At 41.5% G+C, this 24,323-nt stretch overlaps 1 protein-coding gene across 2 annotated transcripts in view; it reads right to left on the reverse strand.

Annotated features, from left to right (window-relative positions):
- The window catches only part of YTHDF1 (YTH N6-methyladenosine RNA binding protein F1), a 97,926-nt gene that overhangs the window by 48,557 nt on the left and 25,046 nt on the right, over positions 1–24,323 (reverse strand). For both annotated transcript variants that reach the window (XM_069243186.1, XM_069243187.1), the window contains exons 2-3: positions 20,462–20,486; positions 11,336–11,415 (exon numbers count right to left, since the gene is read on the reverse strand). In XM_069243186.1, the coding sequence (XP_069099287.1) occupies positions 11,336–11,415; positions 20,462–20,486 (105 nt within the window). The remainder of the gene's footprint in view (positions 1–11,335; positions 11,416–20,461; positions 20,487–24,323) is intronic.

Below are 24,323 nucleotides of genomic sequence, written 5' to 3' on the forward strand. Positions count from 1 at the left end.
TTCAGGGCAGATCTACAGCATCATTCTTACTTCAGTATGTGGATGTCCTCCCACCAGCTACAGAAATGCAGGCAATACATTTCCACTGTCTGGGATCATAGTCTTCACCCTCCATCTTGTGCTATGTCAAATAGATCCCACCGCTATTATACTGGCTCACTCACACCTAGTTCATGACCACTCATATACAGTAGACATACACATGCACATGACATGCACAAAGTATGTCAGCGCGGGAGTCCGGGTACAAATAATTGTGGAACTTTACAAAATTGGTCCGGTAGGTCTTCCTCTCTGTGACACAAATTATTTAAAAAAAAAAAAAACTGCTCACACTACTGATCTTTTCCTAAAGCACAGTATGCTGCTACTACCACTTTATGTGCATGTTCATTGTCAGTAAGAAGTTTGACGAAAAAAAGAATGAATTGATGTGTTATGTTAAACCTGGACAACCTTTTTGCTGTCAGTTATATGAACAAGCTGAGAGGTCCCTTCTTAAAGTTGAGAAGATATGGCAAAGAGGTTTTGATACGGGATCAAGGTGAAAGAACAGCTCTTGCGTATGTCAAATGGAATAGCAGATTAGTTTCATTCAACTGTCATGATTCAAGAGCTTGGATATAGAAAAAATAGAATTCCTCAAGAATCAGGAAAGATGGGGTCTTTCCAGTGATAGTCTTTTTGCGAACAATCTGAATGCTCTGGTTCCAGAGACTTTACAGTTACAGGTCAGATCTCTAGGCTATAGATGTGGATACATTTCTCCAGATTTAGAGAGAAGTCAGGCTTATGATCTTCCTCCATTTACAATAACAACAAGAGTTCAGGTACACTGGTGGTCGTTGTGATAACACTGTGGAGATGGCAGGTGTTGTTTCTGGTTATGATGGCATTGTCAAAAGATTCCATAGTTTCCACTGGTGTAGGGCGGTATTTGGGGCAGAGGTCCACAGGGGAATTGCACAAAATGCTATTGCAGGGTTAGATGCCATGGAAGATTTAAAGAGATCATGGGAAATGCGAAGGTCTCTTTAGAGAAGGTTCAATACTTATTTTAGAGCTATATGATCCGGATCAAGAAAAGCCTTTAGAGTGGCATGTTAGAAATGTATTTTTGGTATGTCGAGAGAAATTCAGACCCTGTTTCAAATGACGTAGTGGTCATTTTTTTGGACAGAGCAGTCTATAAAGGCACCGTCTTACAGGACAGTCAATCTTTACAGTTCTGCAATAGCGGGTGGCCATGATATATTGGTCAGCAGGCTTTTGGAAAGTAACAGAGTGCTTTAATGAACAGTGCCCAGGTGCACGTCAGTCTGGGATGTAAATAAGGTATGACATGTTTTGAAGGGCCAGGGAAAACGAGTCCTATGCTTGCGTTGAAGTTACCTATAATGCTGTGCTTAATGGGTTGTACAGTTTTCAAGCGACAGTGTGCTTGTTTTTGTTTGGAAAGAAGGGCAAAGACACTATCAAGAAGAATCCTTGATTCACTGTATAAAGATAATGAAAGTGAGTGTAGTTTGGTGTTTGAAGGAGTATGAAAGACGAACTGTAACCTTAAGAAGTCCTGGGTTATCTCCGTTGTTAGTTTCAATCACACATGCACATAAAGCAGTTTAGGCACAGTCAATTGCAATGTGGATTACGGAGGTTATGGGAGGAACGAATTCAAGTTGTTTTGGAGCACATTCTCTTAGGAGTACTTCCCCCTTCAAAGGTGTACTTGTTGCAGGGAGAGCTTCACAATAGGACAGCCAAATGAGCGTTGGAATCATATTTAGAGGATTGTGCTCCAATTCAAATGATTGCCAGTCTTTGTTTTATGGCTAAATATGTAGGCTAACACTATGCAAGTTCAGAGATATTCCACAGCCCAATGAGAAGAGAAATCTGGATTTAAATACAATGAAGACTAAAATGATAACTCCCTGTTCACCCGCCGTTCATTATTTCATATGGATTTTTTTTTTTTTTTTTTTTTTTTTTACAGAACACCACAAGTCTTTATGGGACTTTGATGTTTTTTGCAGTCTCCAGTTGTGCCAGGATGACAGAGCTAGACAGGAATGGAAAATGGATTTTAGACCTATACATTTGCTGAAGTTATCTTTGTTTGCAGGCGAAAAGAAGGAAGATGGCTGATCGTTCATTCATTTGCTGCATCGCTGTGTGGGTGGGGCAATAAAAGAGGTTCTGGCATAATATTAAAAGCAACACCTTTACAAAAATACAGATTTTCTAGCCATTGAACTGCCCAAAATCATCATTGGGAATTGCTGTCTCCTTTCAACACTGCACCCAGCATTAGCTTAACATTAACCAACAACCTTTCAAAACTACAATCCCCATGCACATTTTTAAAACCGAGAGTCCAAGGTGCTCTTCTGTTTAATAATCCCTCAGAGGAAGCCTCAGTGCAATTGTCTTCGCTGCTCAGTACCCAGGTAAGCGCTTGGCTTCTTTTGAGGTTTTACGTAAATGTTATTATGCAATATCTTTCAGTGGACATTGCATATGTGGGATTGTCACTACATCTTACTTAAGTATGTGGGGTGTAATTTAGACTATAACTGCATTGCTTTACTGTTTTGTACATTTCATTATATTCCCTACAGAGGTTTTCAGCCCAAACCACCAGTGGAACAGTATTAGTTTGGTGGGTGCACTATGGCACTGGTGAGCAGGGAAAGACCCGGGCCGGGAACCGTGTGGGGGCGGGTTGCTGTACCGGTACAAGGGGAAGGTGCTGCATAGGGCATGCGCTACTTAAGTCTTGGCAAGCATACTGTGCTGGTAGAGCACAAAGGCCTGTAGGACCAGCCAAATGCATTGCGGCTCTGCGTCACGGACTCTGCGGACGGACAGCTTGTCAGGCCGGATCAATAGACATCTTCCACCACTGCTCCCAAGCATGGTGAAAGGCAGCTGGAACTAACAGTTTACCAATACCATGCTGACTGGGCATGGGGAGTGGACCGTCCCAAGTAGAAAAGGGATGTGCCTTGATGTTTGCTGGTACGCTGGGCATCAAGTGATATCTGCGGGGCACAAACCGAAAAGATTTCACTATTGAAGGAAATCACACGGAGGACCTAGGGGAGGAAATCCTCCTTGTTGGGCATGATATGTAAGAGGCACTGAATATACTAAATAACAGAATGATAAATAAGGTGTTGAAGCAGGCAGGCCATCCGTTGATGATACGGCAGCTTGCTTGCTAGAGCACCTCCTTTGGAGTGGAGAAGAACTGGCGGAACCAGAGGCTCATCCACCATATGGGCATTTAGAGTTCACAAGATCCATGAAGGAAAGATGCACAAGGAATCAACAGGGTCACACTGAGGCATTTGAACACCAACGAAAACCCTTCCCGAATAGCGCATGTATGTTTGATCCAGTACCCAGGAGCTAAACAGCGTCAGAGCGACCGGTTCTGGCAAATATGCAGAGCCAAAAGTAGTGCTTCCCATTGGGAAGCCTGCCAGTAGAGGTGAGGGAATGGAATACACGGGGTCCCAAGACATGCAGAATGAACAGCGACCCATCCAGGACCATAAACAAGTCTATGAAAATGATTGGGGCCTACAACTTCGAACGAGACACGGATAACGGCTAATGGATAATTACCTGCAGGGAACCTTTTGGGGTGATGGTGTCCCACCCGGCACAAGGTGAACTATGCAGGAAGCTGGGGAGGCTACTTCTATGCTTGGGGCTCATTGGGACTAGGGAGCAATGGCCTTTAGTAATTTCCTCGTGCTGGTAAGTATTATTTTCTAACCCCTAAACTTAACCCTTCACTTGAACCCATTCTTTACACCAAAGCCAAACACTAAACCCAGCTCTATCCCTATATCAACACCCAAACGCATCTTTAGCCTAATCCTAGTCTACAGTCTACTGTGGAATTCTAACCCTACCGCCTTAATTCCATAAATATCCGTAATCAACACTCTAATAGTAACAATCTTTCTGCAGTCAAATTCAGCACTTCTCGAGACAGAGTGCTAGACAACATTAAAACTGTTTAACAGGAGAGGTCGGGTACTGATTAAGTGGCATTAGTCAGATTGCGGTAAAGTGTGTCACTAACAGCAAAGGCTAATGTTAATGAAGACACTGGCAATGAATAAAGGTTCACTATTGCACCATCATTTAGGAATTATTCCAGAGTATTCTAACGTGGAAGATTATCAAATGTGTTACTTCTAATTTTTGACATTGAATTTTTTTGTGAGAGTAGGAGCTACGCTTCATTCCATTTTACCACTGAAGTGTTAAACTGGTTTGCAATGAAGGCAGGATGACCAAACGTTTTCAACCCATGCTAGACAATCTGACGTTACTGGCTGCAGCTATGGCGGTCCAAGGGCACCTAGAAGCACAGCCAGAGTACTTCTGAGGCACTGTCATCAGTCCAAATCAAAGGGGTAAGTGAACATGCTTGCCTGTGTCACACGCTTCTAGCACTCCTTGGTGGTAGTGCTTTTAAACGGTCAACCTTACAAATAACAGGCCCTCTACCGTGAGCGCCCATTCACTTTTTTAACAAAGTACTCTCTTCTATAACGGTGTCCATATTTATGATATTGTGAACACAATACAGTGTCACATTGCAAATACCAAACTGTTATTAATGCAGAGCATAGGTGCATATGCACAAATTGTGGAAATGCCATAAACCAAACAGGCACCAGGTAGCGCTCTCTGGTCACATCGAGTGTACAAACACTCTGCATAAATGACATAATAAAATGCAATAACATTTATTCAGAGATCTGCAGTGAATCACACCCCTTGAGGCACAATTTGGACACCGAGTGGGAGCATCATGCCTAGGAGCAGTCTCACTCACAGGACAAGGGTTTCACTGCTTGGAACACAGTATCATTGTCTGAGTCACGGTATGGTTCTTTTTCACACCTTTCTCACTTCTTGGGACAGCCTTTAAGTACAGCATCACTAGATGGGTGAGGCTCATATCTTGGAACGCAGTCTAATTTTTAGCATTTTCAATAGGCTGCTTGACTTGAAGCAGCCATGCACAATGGATTTTGATCCAAAACCAATTAAACATCTCTTATGGATTTCTGGCCTTCAGATTTCCGATGAGTACCTACCTGGTGCCCACGAGCAATTAAACTGAAGAAGCATTATTTTAGGAAAAGAACACAAGGGCACCAGCAACAGCAGAAGTATGTAACTGGATTATCGCGGTGGCAAGCATGAGTGTGTTCTGCAACTACACAAGGTAAACGGGCATTCTAGTAAGCTATATTCCTATGAGCACTCTTACGTGCTTATTTTAATTTAATACACCCCATTCCACTGAATCATAGGCCATTTCATCATTTGCACTAACTGTTATTGAGTACATTAGGCACAGATCCTTCAATTTTGCACAAAATCCTTAAGCTTTAGCACAATACTGTAGTATTATGTGAAAAAGCAGTTGGTAAACAATGTTTTCACCAGCCCGCACTGATTGAGCATCAGTGCCTCCCAAACCGTAATACCATCAAACTACACCAACTGTTAAACCTTTAGGCAGGGAAGCTCCTCCTAAACTCATCCCTGAACCTCTTGAAGGAACACATCAAGCCTGTACAGTATTCAAGGGTCACCCAGAACAAAGAAAGGAGATAAAAAGTCAGACTGGCCTTACTGGGCTGACAGAATTAGTATGTCCTTTTGATCTAGACAGGGATATTTTACTGTGGGATAGCCATGAAGGAAGGTAGATTGTCTTGTTGGCAGTAGATTTCAGCTGTTTTTTTCAGACGCAGCCACGAAAGTTAAGTGTGCTTTTGTGCAAAATGCTACAGCGATCAAGATACTGGCACAGGTAAACGATAAGTCTGAAATGTGAAACAAGTACTCTTGGTTTTAGAATTGGAGTACTTATACCTTTCACCAAACACATTACGTAAGATTACACATTTTAAATATACATTTTACAAATAATAGAATTATATATTATTTTTGTATCTAATTTACTAGTCCCCGAGCTCCTCTTGCCATATACAGACGGGAAAACAGTCCGCGTGACACACAAATAATGAAGTCTATTTGTTGCTACCTTAATCTGAAAACGTAAGTAACACGTTTAGGGTGGTCAACGATTGTTATGTGTTGTCATTAAAATTATAATTTTTTTCTCCAAAAACAGTGATTATATGAGTTAAAGTTAAAATAAAAATAAAACAAATCTGGTGGGAGGGATCAATCAATAGCTATGGGGACTGGTCATTACTCTATACTTTCATGTGACAAACCCTTAGCACTGAGGAACATGTTTTCCAACACTTCACACACCTGCACATTTAGATGTCTTTACCCAGTTGTGAAATCAATAAATCAGAGACCATTATTATCATTAAATCACAGCAAAGTATTGATGTGACGAAGACTTCCAGAAGATCCTATCTCAGAGCATAGACGACAATTGCTAGTAACGGGCCCAGATTATTATTTTTTTTTTTCATTTTTCTACATTATACAACAATAACAACGTACGACAATCAACGCATTACAGCATTTCATGACCCGTGGTACACTTACTACGGCATCGCATTTGCATTAACTATTACGATAGTCCACCAGCTAGCATCCATTCAGCCCCCCTCCTTGGTCAACCCAATATATAGTGACGTGCATGAGACCCTACGAGGTGCTCCCAAGCCGTGCTACACAGCAGTTCACACTGATACCAATATTACACCAAGGGGACATCACCCACGCTCTAGTTCCACACACAGCTTTGCTAGCTATCACCTTCGGGCTCACTCATTTCTTTCCAATCAAATATGTTTGATATGGACATTAGTACTTCCATTGGCGGTTCTGTGGGGGGAGATAAGGCGTCCATTTGAGTATTGCAATATATCATATCAGCATGCCATTCTTTTATGGTGGGCAACAGGCCATGTCCCCATCTTAAAAGCCACTCTGTGCTTTGCAAAAAGAATCTTCCAACCTCCCTGTCCACATAAGTATCGTAACCAAGAAGCGTCAGGAGAGGTGTAGCAGCCAGCCTAACCTCCGTGATGTTGTTCAATTCCGCATAACCAAAATCGATGTATCCTGGGACAGTTCCATGCCATATGTAGGAAGCCCGCCTCCCCACATTTCGGATAGTCGGCCGTAGGGCGCAGCCCATATCTATACAGTCTGCTAGGTGTTTAATATATCCGATTTATTTATTTAAAATGAATGAATCTGTGCCTCCCATGAAGAGAGATGGAGCGAGTCGCTGAGCAGCAATATTGCCGCTATGTATCTGAGAAAACTATATCAAGGTCCCTTTGCCACTCCAACCTGACCTTTGTTAATCCTGGCCTATGCGCTTCCTGAGCACAGGCATACAGCCTGGATACCATATTGCTACACAAGGACTCTTCTATAACCACAGTGAGCGCCTGCATATCTGCAGCTCTTGCAACTCCTCCCCTAGGAGGTCATGCAGTGCGTGCCTTACTCCATAGTACTGGTAACGTAAAAGTAGCGTAGGTTCCTCTACTTGTTCTGTGATGGATTCCCTTCCTAAAACAAGCCCCATTTTCCGCAATGCCGATATCGAAGAGGGAGGGACTGTTTAGTCATTAGATCATGCCATGGATGTGTGGTGGTGTTCAAAGAGTCAAACACTCCATGCCGTCGCTCCGGGGACAAAAATATTTAGAAGGCAAGGGGGTAAGGTACAGACATATCTCGCTCTAATGTAACTGCGATAGGCCAGCAGGGCCATGAATCCACGTGTGTGCAAAGAGAGTGGGCTTTCCTATATAAGATCTCCAGCGCATGGAGATTAAGTCCCCACCCCACACGTGCCACTGCACTCTTGGTTGGCACAAGTCTGAGGTTACAGGCCAGATACCAGATATACAAGCAAAGTGTCATCCACCTCCACATAAGCGGATATAATTAACCTGTAGCCCTGAAAGTGCACACCCCTGTGACTATGTTATTTGTGCAGAGCACATATTTATGGTTCCACTAGTGCACACAGCAACGGCAAAAGCGGGCAGCCCTGTCGCGAGCCTCCGGAGATTATTAGGTCAGAAACTTCCCCATTCACTTACTCGAGCAACTCGGGAGGAAAATATGGTCTGTACTAATTAACACCTCACCAACCCCCATATGGTGCAGGACTTCGAACCTAAAGACCCACTTGAAGGAACTGAATGCCTTTTCGGCATCTTAAAAGACTGCTGCCACCTGTACCATAGGGTCTTTGTGCTGTACAGTATCAAAAATCATCCAAAGATTCACTGTAAGACTGCGGCCTGGAACAAATCCCGCCTTTACCATCGCTGGATACAGCGATGCCAGTCTATTCACTAGGATCGTGACATACATTTTTGAGTCTACATTAATCAAAGAAAAGGGTCTATAAGAGGAACATTGCTAGGGGGCTTGCCTGGCTAAAGCAGAAAAACTATTCAAGTCTCTCTCAGAGGGTGGCATTTCTGTATCCCCAGCCATTTCCTTATACAGCGCCATTAAGTGTGGTATCAAAAGGTCCTTATAGGTCTTGTACAAAGCTACACTGATCCCAACAGGGCTTGAGGCTTTCCACGTCGCCTTCTTTTGAGGGCCAGACATATCTCCCCAAGCTTCAGAGGAGCCATTAGTGTTCTCTGTTTGCGTTAGTCAACCAGGGAACAGCTGTGTGTTCTAGATAATCTAATATTGAAGCAGAGTCAGAAGATGCACTGGAAGTGTACAGTGCAGTGTTATAATCACAGAACCGATTGGAGACGGCGACTGGGTCTTACATCAGCTCGCCCCCCTCATCCTGTATCTCCAGGATCATGTCAGTTCCTGTTAGAGCATAGAAGTGCCACCAATGACACACCCGGGCGTTCCCCTGTCCCTGTAGTCGCAGGTTGTGGCATACCTCCACAAGTGCTGGGCGCCAGAATGTGCTCTCTCAAAATTCTGTTAACTTCACTCGAATAAGGCTGAGCAACCGGGTATCTCCAGTGGTCTGATGTTCCCCCTCCAAGTGCGCTATCTCCATCTCCAATCGTGCCAGGCGCCCCCGCAGAGACTTGAGCACTCTTGAATGCTTTGGAATGGTCATCCCACTAATGTATACTTTGAATGCTTTCCCCACAGTACTAAATTTGGTGACTGAACCTACATTTGTGCAGAGAAAATATTCTATAGTTTGGGCGAGGAGCAGCATGGCGACCCCGCACCTTTAGAGCGAGGAGCACTGGTGCATGGTCATAATACTTCCTGGGCCAGGGACTCTGTACATGAGTTCTGGATATGAGACTCCTGGTCACCAACCAGTAATCGATGCATGTATGTAAATCATGAACTGCTGAGTAAGGAGCGCAACCACCCACGGTGGGGAAATATATCTCCAAATGTCAATCACACCATTGTCAGCCACAATAGCAATTATTGATTGTGCGACAGCAGCAGACTATTTCCTGAGGGAGGGAGGGAAAATCACCCGAACGATCCACCGTCAGATCCAACACACAGTTAAAATCCCCCACCCGTATTTGTGGGAAGCCTCCACAAAGCTAGTTTTACAGACAAGTCTTAGTAAAACCAGGGATCATCGTAATTTGGGCCACAGAGTCCCACCACCAAAAACATAAGGTTCCTCCTAGTGCAATGTGCTATAATGTACCTAACATTAGGGTCTTTGGCTAGTTGCAGTAGGTGTATCCCCGAGTTTCTTGCCATCCAAATTAATACCCCTCTTGCTTGAGATGTAAAACCTGCAATCAGAAACGGACCTTGAAGTCTACGTGTGGTGAGTACAGTGCTGTCTGGGGCCAAGTGTGTTTCTTGTAAAATTGCCAAATCTATACTGTGACGTTTTAAGTAAGCTATCACCTTCCGCACCTTTATATGGTCATTTAATCCCCTGACATTCCATGTAAGTAGCTTCAGTATATCAGGTCTCTTCGACTAGCAGGGTCTACCTCATTTGAAGCCATTGAACAACTAATGGGTTACATGCTGTACCTGGTACGAGTCAGCAAACTGTCATCCACTGCAGCTTAACTCTTACAAAAACAATGACAGTAACAGTTTTCAACTCTAACTGGTACCCACCCACGACAGGCTGATCCCCAACCCGCCCGCCTGTCCTGACTTTCAAAATCCCACCCATCCTCATTATGAGGGGTTTCTTCAGATAACAATGTGGAGCACACATTGGGGTATATGTCACCAGGCCGTGCTCGTCAGCACTTCAAACAGACAACCTTCTTGCATGTTGTTGCACCCCTTATATAGTGTCATGGCGAGCAGTACAGACCCCAACCTGAGAGTCCCAACCAACAGTCCACAGTACAAAAACACACCAAAGCGTAGAAGGCACCCAGAAATACAGTGTAAGAAAATCCAACAAACATCCCGTCACAGTGTCCCCTCAACAGTACATATGTATGCTAATGAGATCAATTGCATCCTCCACATCGGTCTAGGAATAGGATCTGTGGCAGAGTGCCTCCCATCTTTGTGACTGAGGAGCACCCACTCTCCCCTGCCATCTCAATGCACCGGCTGTTAAGTGCTCCAGAAAAGTCAAAGAGAGCAGGGGACTCCCCGCCGCCCTGACCCCCTCCATTGGAAGTCAGCAGAGCACTATCAGCCCACGGCCATCTTGCATTCCAACAAGCTTCACCCCCCCCAGAACACAGTTTGCTTTGCGGCTCAGAAGATGCCAGTGAACAGCTTGGCCCATATGAATCCAGTCCACCTATGTGTCATGGCATCCCAAGCTGCTGCCTTTGCTATATCTAAACAATAGTATAAAACAATGTAAGTTTTATTTTTATTTTCAAAATCTTCAGAAAGATCAAACAGCCCACCAGGACAAATTCTTTTTGGGGGAGGAGAATGGGGTCAGTGGGGGAAGTTTGTTGTAAAAAGTAAATCATAATGTTCAACAGAAACTGATCAAGTGTACACTTGTTCAAAAAGATTTTTCTATATGTGGGCAAACTATGAAGAGGTATTCGGAGGGGGGTGCTTGATTGGGAATGGGTTTCCTAACTTTGTGCATTTTTTTTTAAAGCATTTCAACTGCTGTTAACACTGGGTAAACCTTCGAAAAAGACATGTTTATGGTCATGAAGGAAGCTATTGTTTCCTTCCAGAACAAGTATGCATACAAATGTAATACTCTTCAGATCAGCTCGTAGAAAATGTATGAAATAATTTTCTTGTACTGAGTGCCAGTAAACTTGTTACTTTAACTCCTGTTCCTCAAACAACACCTACCAATCAGAACTGTAGAAACCTGTGAACTTGTTGTTGAACACAACACCTACACTGACTTGTCACACTTTTCACTCACCTGGTTAGACTGTCCTGAAAGATAAGGCTCAAAGTCGCTGTCATGAGTGGTATCCTTTGGATGCAACGATCCATTTTGAACTGAAAAAATAAAATGCCAGTATTAAGTAGCTAAACTCAATTCTAGAGACAACAAATGAAAACCAAATACCAACCTAAGCAAAATTTCCATCATTTTCTAACAGCTGAAGTACAAGGACATTTACTGATCCCAAAAGAAAATGAAAACATCCGGTTGTTAAATTATTTGAGAACTCTCATTCTATGTTAAATTGTAAAATATTAAATAGGGTGCACAGACGCGATTAATAATTCAGCTGTAATAGAGTACATGTTTCAAGAGATCTGCGAAGAATAACTCAAAGCAAGGTTACTCTTTCTAACTCACTTTATGCTCACTAAGGATTATTTCAAACAGGACTTGTATTTCAATAATTTTATTACACCACTGACACCTTAACATAGCCAGGAGTGTCAAATCGAACTATGGACGACTTCAATTTCCAATACAGAATCATGTTCTTAGAATATTTGAGCAGAAGCGTGTATCATCTTTTAAAGGGGTAGGACTGCACACTGACTGGATAGCCTACCTCCAGCTTTACCTTTAGCCTGACGAGTACCATTAGTATCAAATATGCATTCATCAAAATTTGGTCGACAGTGTAAGCAAACAGAGAATAAATTGAGTGCTTTTTACCAAGATTCAATTGGGTGCCAAGGCAGACATGCCAATCATTGTTCCACCTCATCACATTGAAAGCAGTTTCACTATCTGGCAAACACAAAGATCAAATGAAAAATAATGGGACATCAGGTCAGAGTCCAAGACCATACTACCTACAGAAACTCATAGATGCTATCAAGTTCTTTAAATGAATTATTCCCACCATTCTACAATGCCCCCTACAATGATAGAGGAACCCAATAAGATATGCTAGCAAAAGTTACAAGTGAAAACTTTTCATAAAAAATAATGATAATCAGACATTGCTAAGCTATGAACATATATGGGCATATTTCTTAAGAGGCAATACATGAAGTATTCCAAATCCTTCAATGCATCCATAGTTCTTGTTTTACAGCTGTGGTTATGCCACTTATTAAAGATACGTTGTGTCTTACAGCCTATTAAGGGAGAAAGAGGCAGCAAGAATGTTTTTTCAACTATACTTAAACTGTTTACATATTTTGGTAATACACGTTTGATTGGGCTACATATTTATTTAAATCATTATGTTGTGCTACCAATTTCCATATGTAGATCAACTGAGGCTTCAGAATGGGGATGTTGTTATCCCACTGATATAAGGTTGTGCTTCAGCTGAAATATTCCACATGTAGTGGCTTATGCATGCCACTGAAGTATTCAATGCTTTAGACAGCATATCCACCTTTAATAAATGAAAAGGCTTTTCTGATATCTTTTTTTACCTCTAACAATCAAGAGCCATTACCATTTTCAGTCATGGGACAGAAATCTCAAGACTTGCCTTTTAGAAACAAAAAGTGGACAAATCGAAAGAGATGATCCCATGTCAAGATGATAACATAATCCTACTCAGACCAGACCAGTTGTTTGCAGCTGCTTGGCAGATGTTCAGGATGAACAAAGTTAAACTAAATGAGAGTAACCCAGACTCCAATTGGAAAAAGGAGGCGTAATATGAAGAAATAATAAAAAATAAATCTTTAAAGACAGTAGGTCTGTATTCAATGTGCTAGTGCATGTAAAGACAGGCTAGCACCAGTGTGCATTTATGCATGCATTAGTGGAAAAGAGAGAGAAATAGAGAGAATGCAAAACAGTTCCTCAGTCATTACAGTACATGTACTCTCTATTGGTGGTAGAAGAATACACAAAATGAGCCAACAGTATTAGGCTAGAGAGTTAACTCCTCTGGGTTAAACCGAGACATGACAGAAATTCTGAAGGCAAAGGCTGAAAATGACACGATTAAAAAAACAACAAGGTGTGATGCTATGGTCAATGTTTGAAACTATGTTTAGACAGCTTAAACATCAACCCAGACCATAAAGGGACATCTAAAGGGTAGCAAAAAGGATGCAAAAAATTTAGAAATAACGAGTATAGATAGGGTAAGTTGTGGGAAAGAGAAGGAAAACAGCCCAAAGTAATCATATAAAAAGGACAAATGAACAGTGTTAATGTAAAATCTTGAAATGTAAACAAAGTTAGTTCTGGCTGGAAATCACACATTATATTTAAATGCCAAGAGACTCTGAAGTATATATAAGGGTATAAGAGACACCAGCTAAATACCCTGAACCTCTAGAGTCACAGCTCTTAATCTTGTCCTTCCCTCCTTGTTCAAATAATACATCATGGTTGGAGTATGACTGTGTACGCCTTGATGGATGGGAGAAACAATGTTAGCACTATATAAACTGTACAAAGTTCCACTAGACTAGACTCAAGTGAAATACTTTTTTGGAGGGCAAAAACTAGAGCCATCATATAACTCATGTAGGCTGCCCATCAGGGAGGAACCTGTCAAATTATCCGATTTGAAGATACTGATGAAAATAGCAACAGTGTGTCCTCACAACTGCAGTTCTATTAGTTCCATTCATCTTCCGAAATTGTTGTACTAAACGCACGTTAAATCTGACGTTCGGAAAAATGAAAATGCATGAAGCTATGAACCTCAAAAGAGATACAATTTGGCATGCTGTTAGACAAGATATTTCTTGGAGAGACTAAAACCTTAATTGGACAGAACAGTTTATTCTCAGAAGGAAATATCTGCACCATTCAGGTGTCCGGAATCACCCCCTAACAACAGACGTATGTTGTGGACTTTGTTTGCAAGCCAAGCAGTCGAACCTGGAAAGCCATCATATTGATAACATACAAAGCTTTCTGAACACACAGGATTTTTCTTTAAATATTCATCCTTCTAAAAATAATTATGCTCATTTTCCTCAGGTATGGGTGTACCAGTCATTCATTTGAAGAATGTACAGAGAGCTGACTTGTCCGTGCAAAAGCACTGGGCACAGATAGTGACAACTGACCACTATGATCCTGAGAAATATCCAAAGATATTGGAATGTATAAATATGCTTTTTGAACGTCTAGGCTGTGCATCCAGCACCCTTCAAATAGTTGAAGAAAAATCTTGACAGAAGGCCAGCATCCTAAACTTTTATTTTATGACCCACCTGTTCACCATCTTGAGATACAGACTAAGTCTGAAGTGTCTTTAGAGTTACTTTACACGAACCTGGAAATAACATAAAAATTCCCAATAATGTTTTAGGATAATGGAAAGCTACAACACTTCTTTCTGAAGTAAAGTATTTACTGCTTCTTTAAATATATCCCGATGAGCGTTAACAGGCAATGTTGGTGGAATGCTTAGTGACGGAGACCATCACAAGAAAGAGAGAGACTGTGGTTGTGCACTCTGGTTCAAGTTTGACATTTTCAAAGAGATTATATTTATTTCCCCAAGCAGGTGTGGGTAAAGGCATGGGATCAAGAGAAAACTCATTGCTTTACTTCTTCTGGAAGATTTCCTACTGCATCAGTGTCGCTGAGCAGCTCTGCTGCTAACAGGTATTGCACCAGTAGGTTTGTTTTTAGATTACATTTTCAGAGAGGAAATATAACCCTCGATTGGAAGTAATGACAATTTGGCCTACATCAATGTTCCAAATATTCTATTTCCAACTCTAAGTCAAAGACCTCAGTGACAAACCCCATCTTCACTCATTGCATCTAGCCATCTACACGTTTCAAACACAGTTATGTTAGGAAACAGCAGGTTCACAATTTTCTGTTGAACCTATTTGAGGTTTGTCTACATTGACCAAGAGGATCTTCGTGAGCTGCAAGGTCTAACGAATCAGCCACTGAACTTATCAATTGGGTAGAGACCATTTCCCCTTCACACAAAAATTACTTGAAAATCACTCACATCTGCTGGTTTGGGCAGGATGTCATAACTGTTTAAGAGTTTCCCACAGGAAGAAGCCATATCTGCTAAAAGGGGTGACAATGTTCAGGGTGTAGACTGACTCACAGTGGAAGGAGCCCCTTTCATAGGTGCCGAGATCTCTTATTGTACTTTTTTTTCCTGAATTCCATACATGCAAAACGTCCCGACAGTCCTACAAACTTCTGTGGGAAATCTTTTGGTAAACCTCACAGACGTCAAGAGAACTGAGTGTCAAGATGGCAGACAATACAAAGGTAACCTGAATCGTCCTCGGATTCCTTGCCCCAACAGCCAGGGCGTGTTACAACAAATTAAAGTCATGTTGTGAAAAGACAAAGAAAGGTGAGACAACAAAAATATCTGAAACGGCGTAGCCAGTGAATAAAAGGTAGATGCAAGTCAAAGGCATATTTGTGATTAAGATTTTCTAGGCACACACACTGCTCAGGGATCTTGATTCAAGAAAAAGCAATTGAAATAACTGCTCTTACTTGTTATGATCGAATGCTGGTGGAGCAGCACTCTAAAAGAGCAACAGTTATCAACCCTTTGAGGCTACAGCCTTTCTCAAAACATTATACTCAGTTTCCTTCCTTGGTCCTGAAAGACTGTTGATTATTTAGTATTTACTAACGCCATTCAAAACCTAATTGACTACTTTTAAGAAACTAGCATTGGCCTCTGGACTTTTGCCTTTACAATATATTGTTTTTTTTTTGTTGTGCAAAACATTATTTGGGCAGTTGCCGAACATAGTGTGTGTGTGTGTGTTATATATATATATATATATATATATATATATATATATATATATATATATATATATCACATCCTCTCAAGATTGCTGCCCCCACCTAAACACCACCAGACAAGAGAAACAATAGGTGGTGCATCTTTCTCTGATCTAGCAGCCATGCTAAATTCATTAACCCCAAATAAAAGCTCCATGGATAACTGATCTTCAGGAGACTACTCAAGAGTTGGCTCTTTCCTACATCTTGCTCTCCCCGCTGCTCCTGCCTGCTCGGCTGAGCCTTTTTTCGTTCCTGCCTCCAGTAATTAGGCTCTTTTAGCCTTGCCCTTGCTCCGTTGATCTGCTGTGTTTTGCTTGCCGCGTAGTTCACCGCCGTTGTTCTGCTGCTTTCCATCGGCATTATTGTTTGCCTCCGTTGTTCCGCTGTTTTTTGCTTACCTTTGTGCCCTGCTATCTTTTGTCCGCCCTGCAGTTTGCCTCTGTTCTGCTGTTTTTGTTTGCCCCTTCGCCTTGTTGCTTCTCCTTGTGCCCTCACCTCGATCCACCATAGGCCCCTTCTCCTGTCACAACTGCCTCTTCTCCTACAATTCAGGATCCACCACAACCTCCGCCCAGCAGACTCCCAAACACAAAGTGCAACTCCACTGTGCAGTACTCTGCGCCGGAGCCCTCTGCAAGCAAGCCATGGAAATCACAGACACCATAACAACCCTTGCCCCCCACATAATTTTCATCACCAAAACCTGGCTCACTTCCGCATCGGCACCAGACATCGCAACTCCTCCCGGATACAAGATGATCCACCGTGACACCCCTCACACCCTCAACCGAAATGGCGGAGGCCTCCTCACCATCATCCACAAGGACTCCCTCAATTGCACCGCCTCGGACGACGACAACACAGATCATGGAACACCTCAGCTTCCAGATCAAACCTGTCGCCAAAACCATTATGAGAGGAACCCTCGCCTACAGACCCCCTGGCACCCACCACAACTTCAACTTCATTCCGGACTTTGCCCATATCCACAGACACTGCGTGCAAAACCTCTCCAACTTGATCTCCTTATCCGCCGACTCCATCACCGTGCCCCTCTGAAGAGCACCATTAGCAGCAAACCCACCAAACAAGCCAGGTGGTTCACTCCAGAACTTTTGACCCTCAAAACGTCACAAAACTGAGATCCTGATTTTCAGAAACAAGCCCTCCCCCCTCGGACGACACGTAGTGGCTCTCGGCCCTTCTCCCACCCCCACCAGCCAGGCATGCAACCTTGGAATTATCCTGGACACCCAGCTGACCATGAAGCAACAGATAAATGCTGTCTCCTCTGATGGCTTCCACATCCTCCACAAGATCATCCAAATGATCCCCATCTCTACCAGAAAGACTCAGTCCCTCGACTCTAGCTTACTTGACTACTGGAACACGCTCTACACCGGAACCACGAAATATCTCTTGAACCGCGCCTACAGATCATCCAGAACACAGCAGCAAGACTCATCCTTGGCCTTACCAGAAGAACCAGCACCACTCCCTACCTCAGGGCTCTCCACTGGCTCCCATGTTCTGCAAAGATGCCTCTTCAAGCTCCTCACTCACACCTGCAAAGCCCTTCACAACACCTGGACTTGCCTACATCAACACTCGCCTCACCTTCCACCCTCCCCCAGGCCCAAGTCCCCTGCATCCGTTGCAGGTGCTTCTGAGGTCCTCCTTCACGCCCCTCGCTGCCAAATCCTGGAAGGACCTACCCCTACACCTGCGCACCTCCTCTTCTCTGAATGACTTCAGAAAACAGCTCAAGACCTAGCTCTTCGACCACCATCACCGCCAGATGAGACACGCAGCATCCCACCAGCACCTGGGGACCCCCCTAGAGTGACAAGACATGCTCCACAAGGCTGACGGATTGATTGGCATAACCACCATATTCAAACAGCAATGGACTACATATCCCAGTGTGTAAACATTTATAACTTGATTTTTTGTATATATCTAGATGCGTATTTATTTGTATAAATATGTATAACTATTCTAGCACAATAGGTAAATATCTTAACTATTTATCTACAAGCATTTCACAATTGAAATATTGAGGAAAGAAAGTCTGTGTTTTTATGATACAATTTAAATCTCAGTACTTTTAATTCATCCCAAACCCATTCTAATACTATGACCTCCAAGTTAACCCTTCCTAGACTCTTCCCTCCTCTACCCCTTCTGGCTCACCCCAAACCACAGCTATACCCTTTCTACAGACTTTTCCCTCCTCCATCTCTCCTTTACTTATCCCAAACCTCATTTTACGACTATGATCTCTCAATTAACACTTATGGATTCTTTCAATCCTATCCCTCATTATTCTATTCAATCCAACCAACAGACTCACATGTTCTCCACTCAAATTAACTCATACCTTCCTATACTTATACTGTACTCATATTTCCCTATACTAATCCAGCATGAATCCTTTTTGGGTTCCGAAGTAGCGTGCTAATCACTGGAAAGCATTTTGACGTCTTATCATGGGTAGTAAGCTCTATACAAGTACAATTACTGTACATGTTCATAGATATAAATATGTGTAATAAGTTTCAAAACAAGTAAAATAAAGTGGGTGTGAAGTCATTTAAGTGTCAACCCTTTGCAGTCAAATTCTTTTTTAAATCATTTTATTATTCAATGTATATATATAAATATACACACACACACACGCACACACACATATATATATATATACATATATACACACACACATATATATACACACACACACACACACCTAAAAAAAAAAAATATTAAAAAAAAACCCACAAAAGGTGACAGGAACGTTATAGTTAGGCTCACATTTTAAACGTACTAAACTACAGAAATTCACCAGCTGGAGTAATCTCAAGTAACAATAACTCGTGTCCTAAGGTAACTATAACTCGCGCCCCCACTATGCACAGTTATCTGAGCAACCATTTTACTGCAGATGTTACAGTGACATTACCAATGATGCTATCAAAGATGTCATGAGTACCCTAATTTGTGGGGTAATTAGTAGTGCATTGTGAGGGGGTGCACGAGGGTCCGAGAGGTTGTGAGAGTGGATGTGCAAAGGTCTGAGTGGGTGTGTGAGTGGGAGAAAGATTGAAAGAGAGAGAGTGAGAGGGAGATGAATGACATACTTACGAGGCCGCTTTTCTTTTTACATTTTTTTAGGGACTCGGCTGAAGCAGAGTCCCAACATGGTTGCCAACACTTCCATGTTGAAGCGTTGGCAGCCACTCAGACCTCAGCACAAGATCGGGAGGGGTTGCAAATCCTTTGAGACCCTTTATGTACAAATTTGGATTTTCTTTAATTTCTCAAAAACTACTGAACGGATTCACACTAAATAACAAAAAGGTCTCTTTCTGGATTAAGAGCTTCTACCTATCTGCCAAATTTGGTGTAATTCTGTCCAGTGGTTCGGGCTCCATCACTGTTCAAAATCCCTATGGAAAAAATGAATGAGGAAAAGGCGTTTTGGGGCCTCCCTCTTTCTCAGACCCCGTCTGATGGATCACCCCTAACTCTCCAAGCAGGGGCTGACGCGACTGTCGAATATTTTTGGAAGATTTTTCGCAATGGAGCTGAAAGGGAGGAGCCCCTCGGTCTCGTGACTCGAAAAGACTTCTTCGAAGAAAAACAACTTGTAACACTCCGAGCCCAACACTAGATGGCAGGATAAAGCACAGCATGTGTATCTGCATCTACACATGCCATCGAACATATATATATACACATATTGGTATGTTGCACTGATGGAGATTTTATTTTGCTAGTTTGTGTGTAGAAGTGCTCCTTGTGAAAAGGATAATGTTAACCAATGCCTGAAGAAAGAAGGCTGGCCCACAGCCCCATGCTGTAGTGGGTATAAGCTAAAGGAGAATGATACCACAAGAGACCAATGTAGGAAGGGAGATGGCTAAAAACCCCTATATTATAGGCATATAGTTTAAAAAATATATTTGCTAACGCCAGACTAAGAGGAAAGCAAAATTCTGCTACTACAACATGCAGGTAGTATGCAAAGGTGTGTTTCATTTAACTGAATTGTTCAAATATGTTACACATACTATAAAGGGATATTTGGAGAAGTGCTCTGGGATAGTGCACACAAGCCGAACTGTTACTTGTTGTTTACTACTAAAGGATATGAAATGATTGAAATAACTTTGTTCACATTCTGACCCAAACACAGTGAGTAAACAATCCAAGTTCTCCAGTCTCCTGCAGGTAGGTACTCTCAGCACCTGCCAACTTTGGGTGTATGTAATATGACGAACTGCCCAGCAGATGGAAGTGGATGCAGCATCAAATTCAAAACACATGTACAAAATACAAACACATAGGCCAATGTGAGTTCAGGCTTACCTTTATTTTCTTGTCCTTTTGGTCTCTGTAGTTGTCAGAACACACATGCAAACAGAAGAAAAAAACAAAATAACATTACAGTAACTGTAATAAAAAACTCCTGTAATAATAAAAGAATCTGTACATTTGAGGTCTCTGGAAATGTACTAGGTTGTCATCCCGTTTTAAAACTAAACTGAATTCCCATCTGTACAGTAAAAATAATGAGACTGAATAAGGAAAGTAAAAAAAAAAAAAAGTTTTAAATATCTACAACAAAACATACAGGTTTAATAATTGATCTGACAAAGGCATATAGACCAGCATAGACAAGGCAGGTGAGTGACTATTGATTATGATAAGCACAACAGATGAAAGAGAATTGTGCGTTTTTACGACTGTCTTGGCATACTTCCATGGCACGTTAAATGAGCCTGGTCAGCTTTAACACACAAGCATCTCTCTGACAGAGCCTATATAATATTTAGAGGGCGGGCTAATGTCTGAGAGAGCAGGAATAAAAATCATCCACATTCCAAAGTTTATTGTTATAGTGCCTTTGAATAGCAAACTATCCTCCAGTGGTCTAGCTAGCATCACAGCGCTTTTCAGTATTCTTGGGGTGGGTGTATAACAGGCTCTCATTTCTGTAACACAAACACTGATATGGGGAAAAACAAGGAGTCTGACTAATCGTGAAGGAGTCATGCACAAACAGTGTGAATCCGAAATTTTCTCTTTCACGCTACGCCTTGAAAATCCAGCCAATGTGAAGGGAAATGTTGTTCCAAAAGAGTCAAACATATGCTAATCAATTCAGCAAAACACGGTGGCAGGTATGAGGAAACTTACGCAGCCAGTTAAAACAGCACCATATGAGATGGCCCGAGAGGTGAAAAGGACCCAAGTAACTCAATAACGTGATTTGGCAAGACTAAGCAAACCAGTGTCATCTGGCATTATAGAAGTCCTAAGTCTGTAATGAGAGACGAGAAGTCTGAAAAGTTACAAAAAACCAACAGCAAGTACTTGGGAAAATGTTTTTTGTAATAAAGATTTAGTACAAGGAAACTCATAAAATATTTTCTAAATCGCATAAAAAAAATATTAATGTCAATAGAATCACACCACAAACAAAACTCAAACAAAAATACCGTCAGAAGAAAATAAAGTAGTGAAGAGAAGAGTGAAACATAAACAAAGAGCAAAACAACGGACAGAGGAGGGCACACAGAGAAGAAAGAAAATTCTGAGCTGCAAACTTTTAGCAAAGATGCAAGGAGCTACCAAGAACACGTTTGTGTTGAAGGTTTTACTGCAGCCAAGTGATAGCGGAGGAGATGGCTAAGTGTATCACCATAACTCTTGAAAACTGGTAGAAATGCTGTTCAAAATTTTGCAGATTTTTCGATTTACTACTTTCACCCCTGCACTTCACAATTTTAATTTCAGTTTTTTATATTAACACTGGTATGCTTCCTCAGTATAGTTTTTCCAAACTGTGATTTTCCTTTTTTCCAGCTTCAGGCTCATTCTCTGGACCGCACCCCCTGATTATACTTTGTTGTTCACCTTAAAACCTTGGTGAACCCTGCTCTTTCATGACCACTCCCTTATTTACAGTGAACAGTTCACACAATTTTTAAATCATGATTTTGTCTGTTTAAAACTTAACTTCGAATCTTTAGTTTTTTCGCCTTTACTTTAAATGTATTCATGACTAAGGTCATGCTTATTTGACTTCTCCTGGTCCCCTTCAAGATGGCAATGGGGAAATGTTTGGAAGTAAGGTGATGGTGTTTGTGTGTATTGTTACAGTCATTCCACTAAACCCAGACTACAGCCGATCACAAGGGGCCAAACTGAATGCTCCATGTTGTCACTGACGTGCACTGTTATATACTGTGCAACAATGGTTTCCTCTTTTTGTTGAGACCATTACAGAAGGAAATGATCAGAGGCAAATCGAGGGGATCACTTACAAAGAAAAGTGAGGGAAAGTAGTTTAAGAAAAGTACAAATGGCCAAGTAGCACAACAGAAGTGGCGTGACTTACAGGATAGGAGTTGTCTCAAAGCAGTCACGTTCTGTCTTTCTCACTAATAAACTAGGTCAAAAAATGGATTCTCCTTTCCACCTACAAACTGGTTGTGGAGCTTCCCCCTTTCCCCTGCACTGTGAAGGAAATGCCCAGATAGAAACCAGTGAGGAAAATAATTACATTTAAATTTTAAAAATAATATATGCGCCATTGTACTGAAATTAAATGAGAACAAATACGACAATTATTTAGAGGAACCACACTAATGCACACATTTGTTACTACAGTGAGAAGAACAAAATCGAGTTTATTACCACAGTACAGCAAAACTGACATGAGAAAAACACTAAGCTCCCCTCACATGTTGCATATAACACTTACTTTACATAAAAACAACTCTTGATATTCGCATATCTCGCTGTGATTTTACACTGCTGCACAAATTTAAAATCTTGCATCCTGGTTTTGGTTAAATGCCTTTGTTAAAAAAACAATTTACACATAAAAAATACCTTGACATAAACCATACGTTCAGATGGACTGAACATTAAATGCTATTTATTCCCACTGTTGAGGGGTGATGGGGCATCATGACTCACTAGTATTTCCTTCTCATGCAAAATGGACACTCAGAGGGCATGACTCACGAGACAATCATGGCCCCTACTACATTTAACAACAGTAATGAATAGCACAGCACACACTACACGTCTGCATAATATAAATCTAAGTATATAAGCAAATGCACCACATGTATTACGGTAGCCAGTACAACTGTTGAATGCTGGAAGGGCTATGACTGTCTCATGAGTCATGGCCCCTCCGCTGGGCCACGAAAAGGGAAACTATTCAACTATTGTTCAATGTAGGGAGGGGCCATAATTCATGAAACACTCGTCCCCAGATTCTCTTCACCTAGGACTTCCACAAGACACAATTCACTAGTTCAAAAGACTGGACGGTCTACCCAATTCTACTTCAAATTACTGTTTACAATTTAAATGAATTTAAATAAATTAAATTCAATGCAAGGTTAAATTCTACCACCTGGATTGACAGAATGACATAGTGAATAAATTACAAGCTGGGTTGCAAGTTATCTTTAATGTGAATACTTTTTTAAATAGTGTCTTTCTTGCATTAAAGTCTAAATAAATACCACGTGACTATTTTTCAAAATATTTTAAGTCGTCATTTACATTAAAAAGTTTTGCTGCTACAAAAATTAACCATTTTAAATTATTGAAATTATGTTACTTCAAAAAACCTTTCCTAAGATGGAAATTATTTGAAACATGCAATATTTACTTTACTTTTTATTCATATATATTGTTAGCGTTATTGCCTTTGGGCGTGTGTTTTAGTACCAAAATAATTGGTCTTGTATGATGCTTGATTTACCCCAAGGTTCAGTTGGAGAAGGTTTTCGCCTGTTTTGTCAGGGGTATTGCTGAAGCTGAGATACGTGTATATTTTGTGAACTGTAACTGGCTTACTCATTTATGAGTTTTTGTATTGGCATGTCTCTCGCTAAACCGTTTCTGCTACCTATTTTTAATAATTCTCTATTTCCCCACAATCACTACTAAAAACTATACCTCCAAGTGCAGAGATCTCCAGAATGTCAGCAGATATCAATGCACAGAAAAGATGTGGAAGGTGGGATCCAGCCAGGCCATTCGTGCACTTTGGAGTAAATGTAGTAGACCACCATACATACTCCAAACTGACTTCCGTGAATAGAGTCTGATTCAATCAGTGTAGCAACACACAAAAACAATTACTCTTTCTCTTCTACATATAACCATTTTGAAACAGTTCAAGTACTATAAACCCAAGTAG

The sequence above is a fragment of the Pleurodeles waltl genome, chromosome 7 (genome assembly GCF_031143425.1).
Source record: "Pleurodeles waltl isolate 20211129_DDA chromosome 7, aPleWal1.hap1.20221129, whole genome shotgun sequence".
NCBI classification, from domain to species: Eukaryota; Metazoa; Chordata; class Amphibia; order Caudata; family Salamandridae; genus Pleurodeles; species Pleurodeles waltl.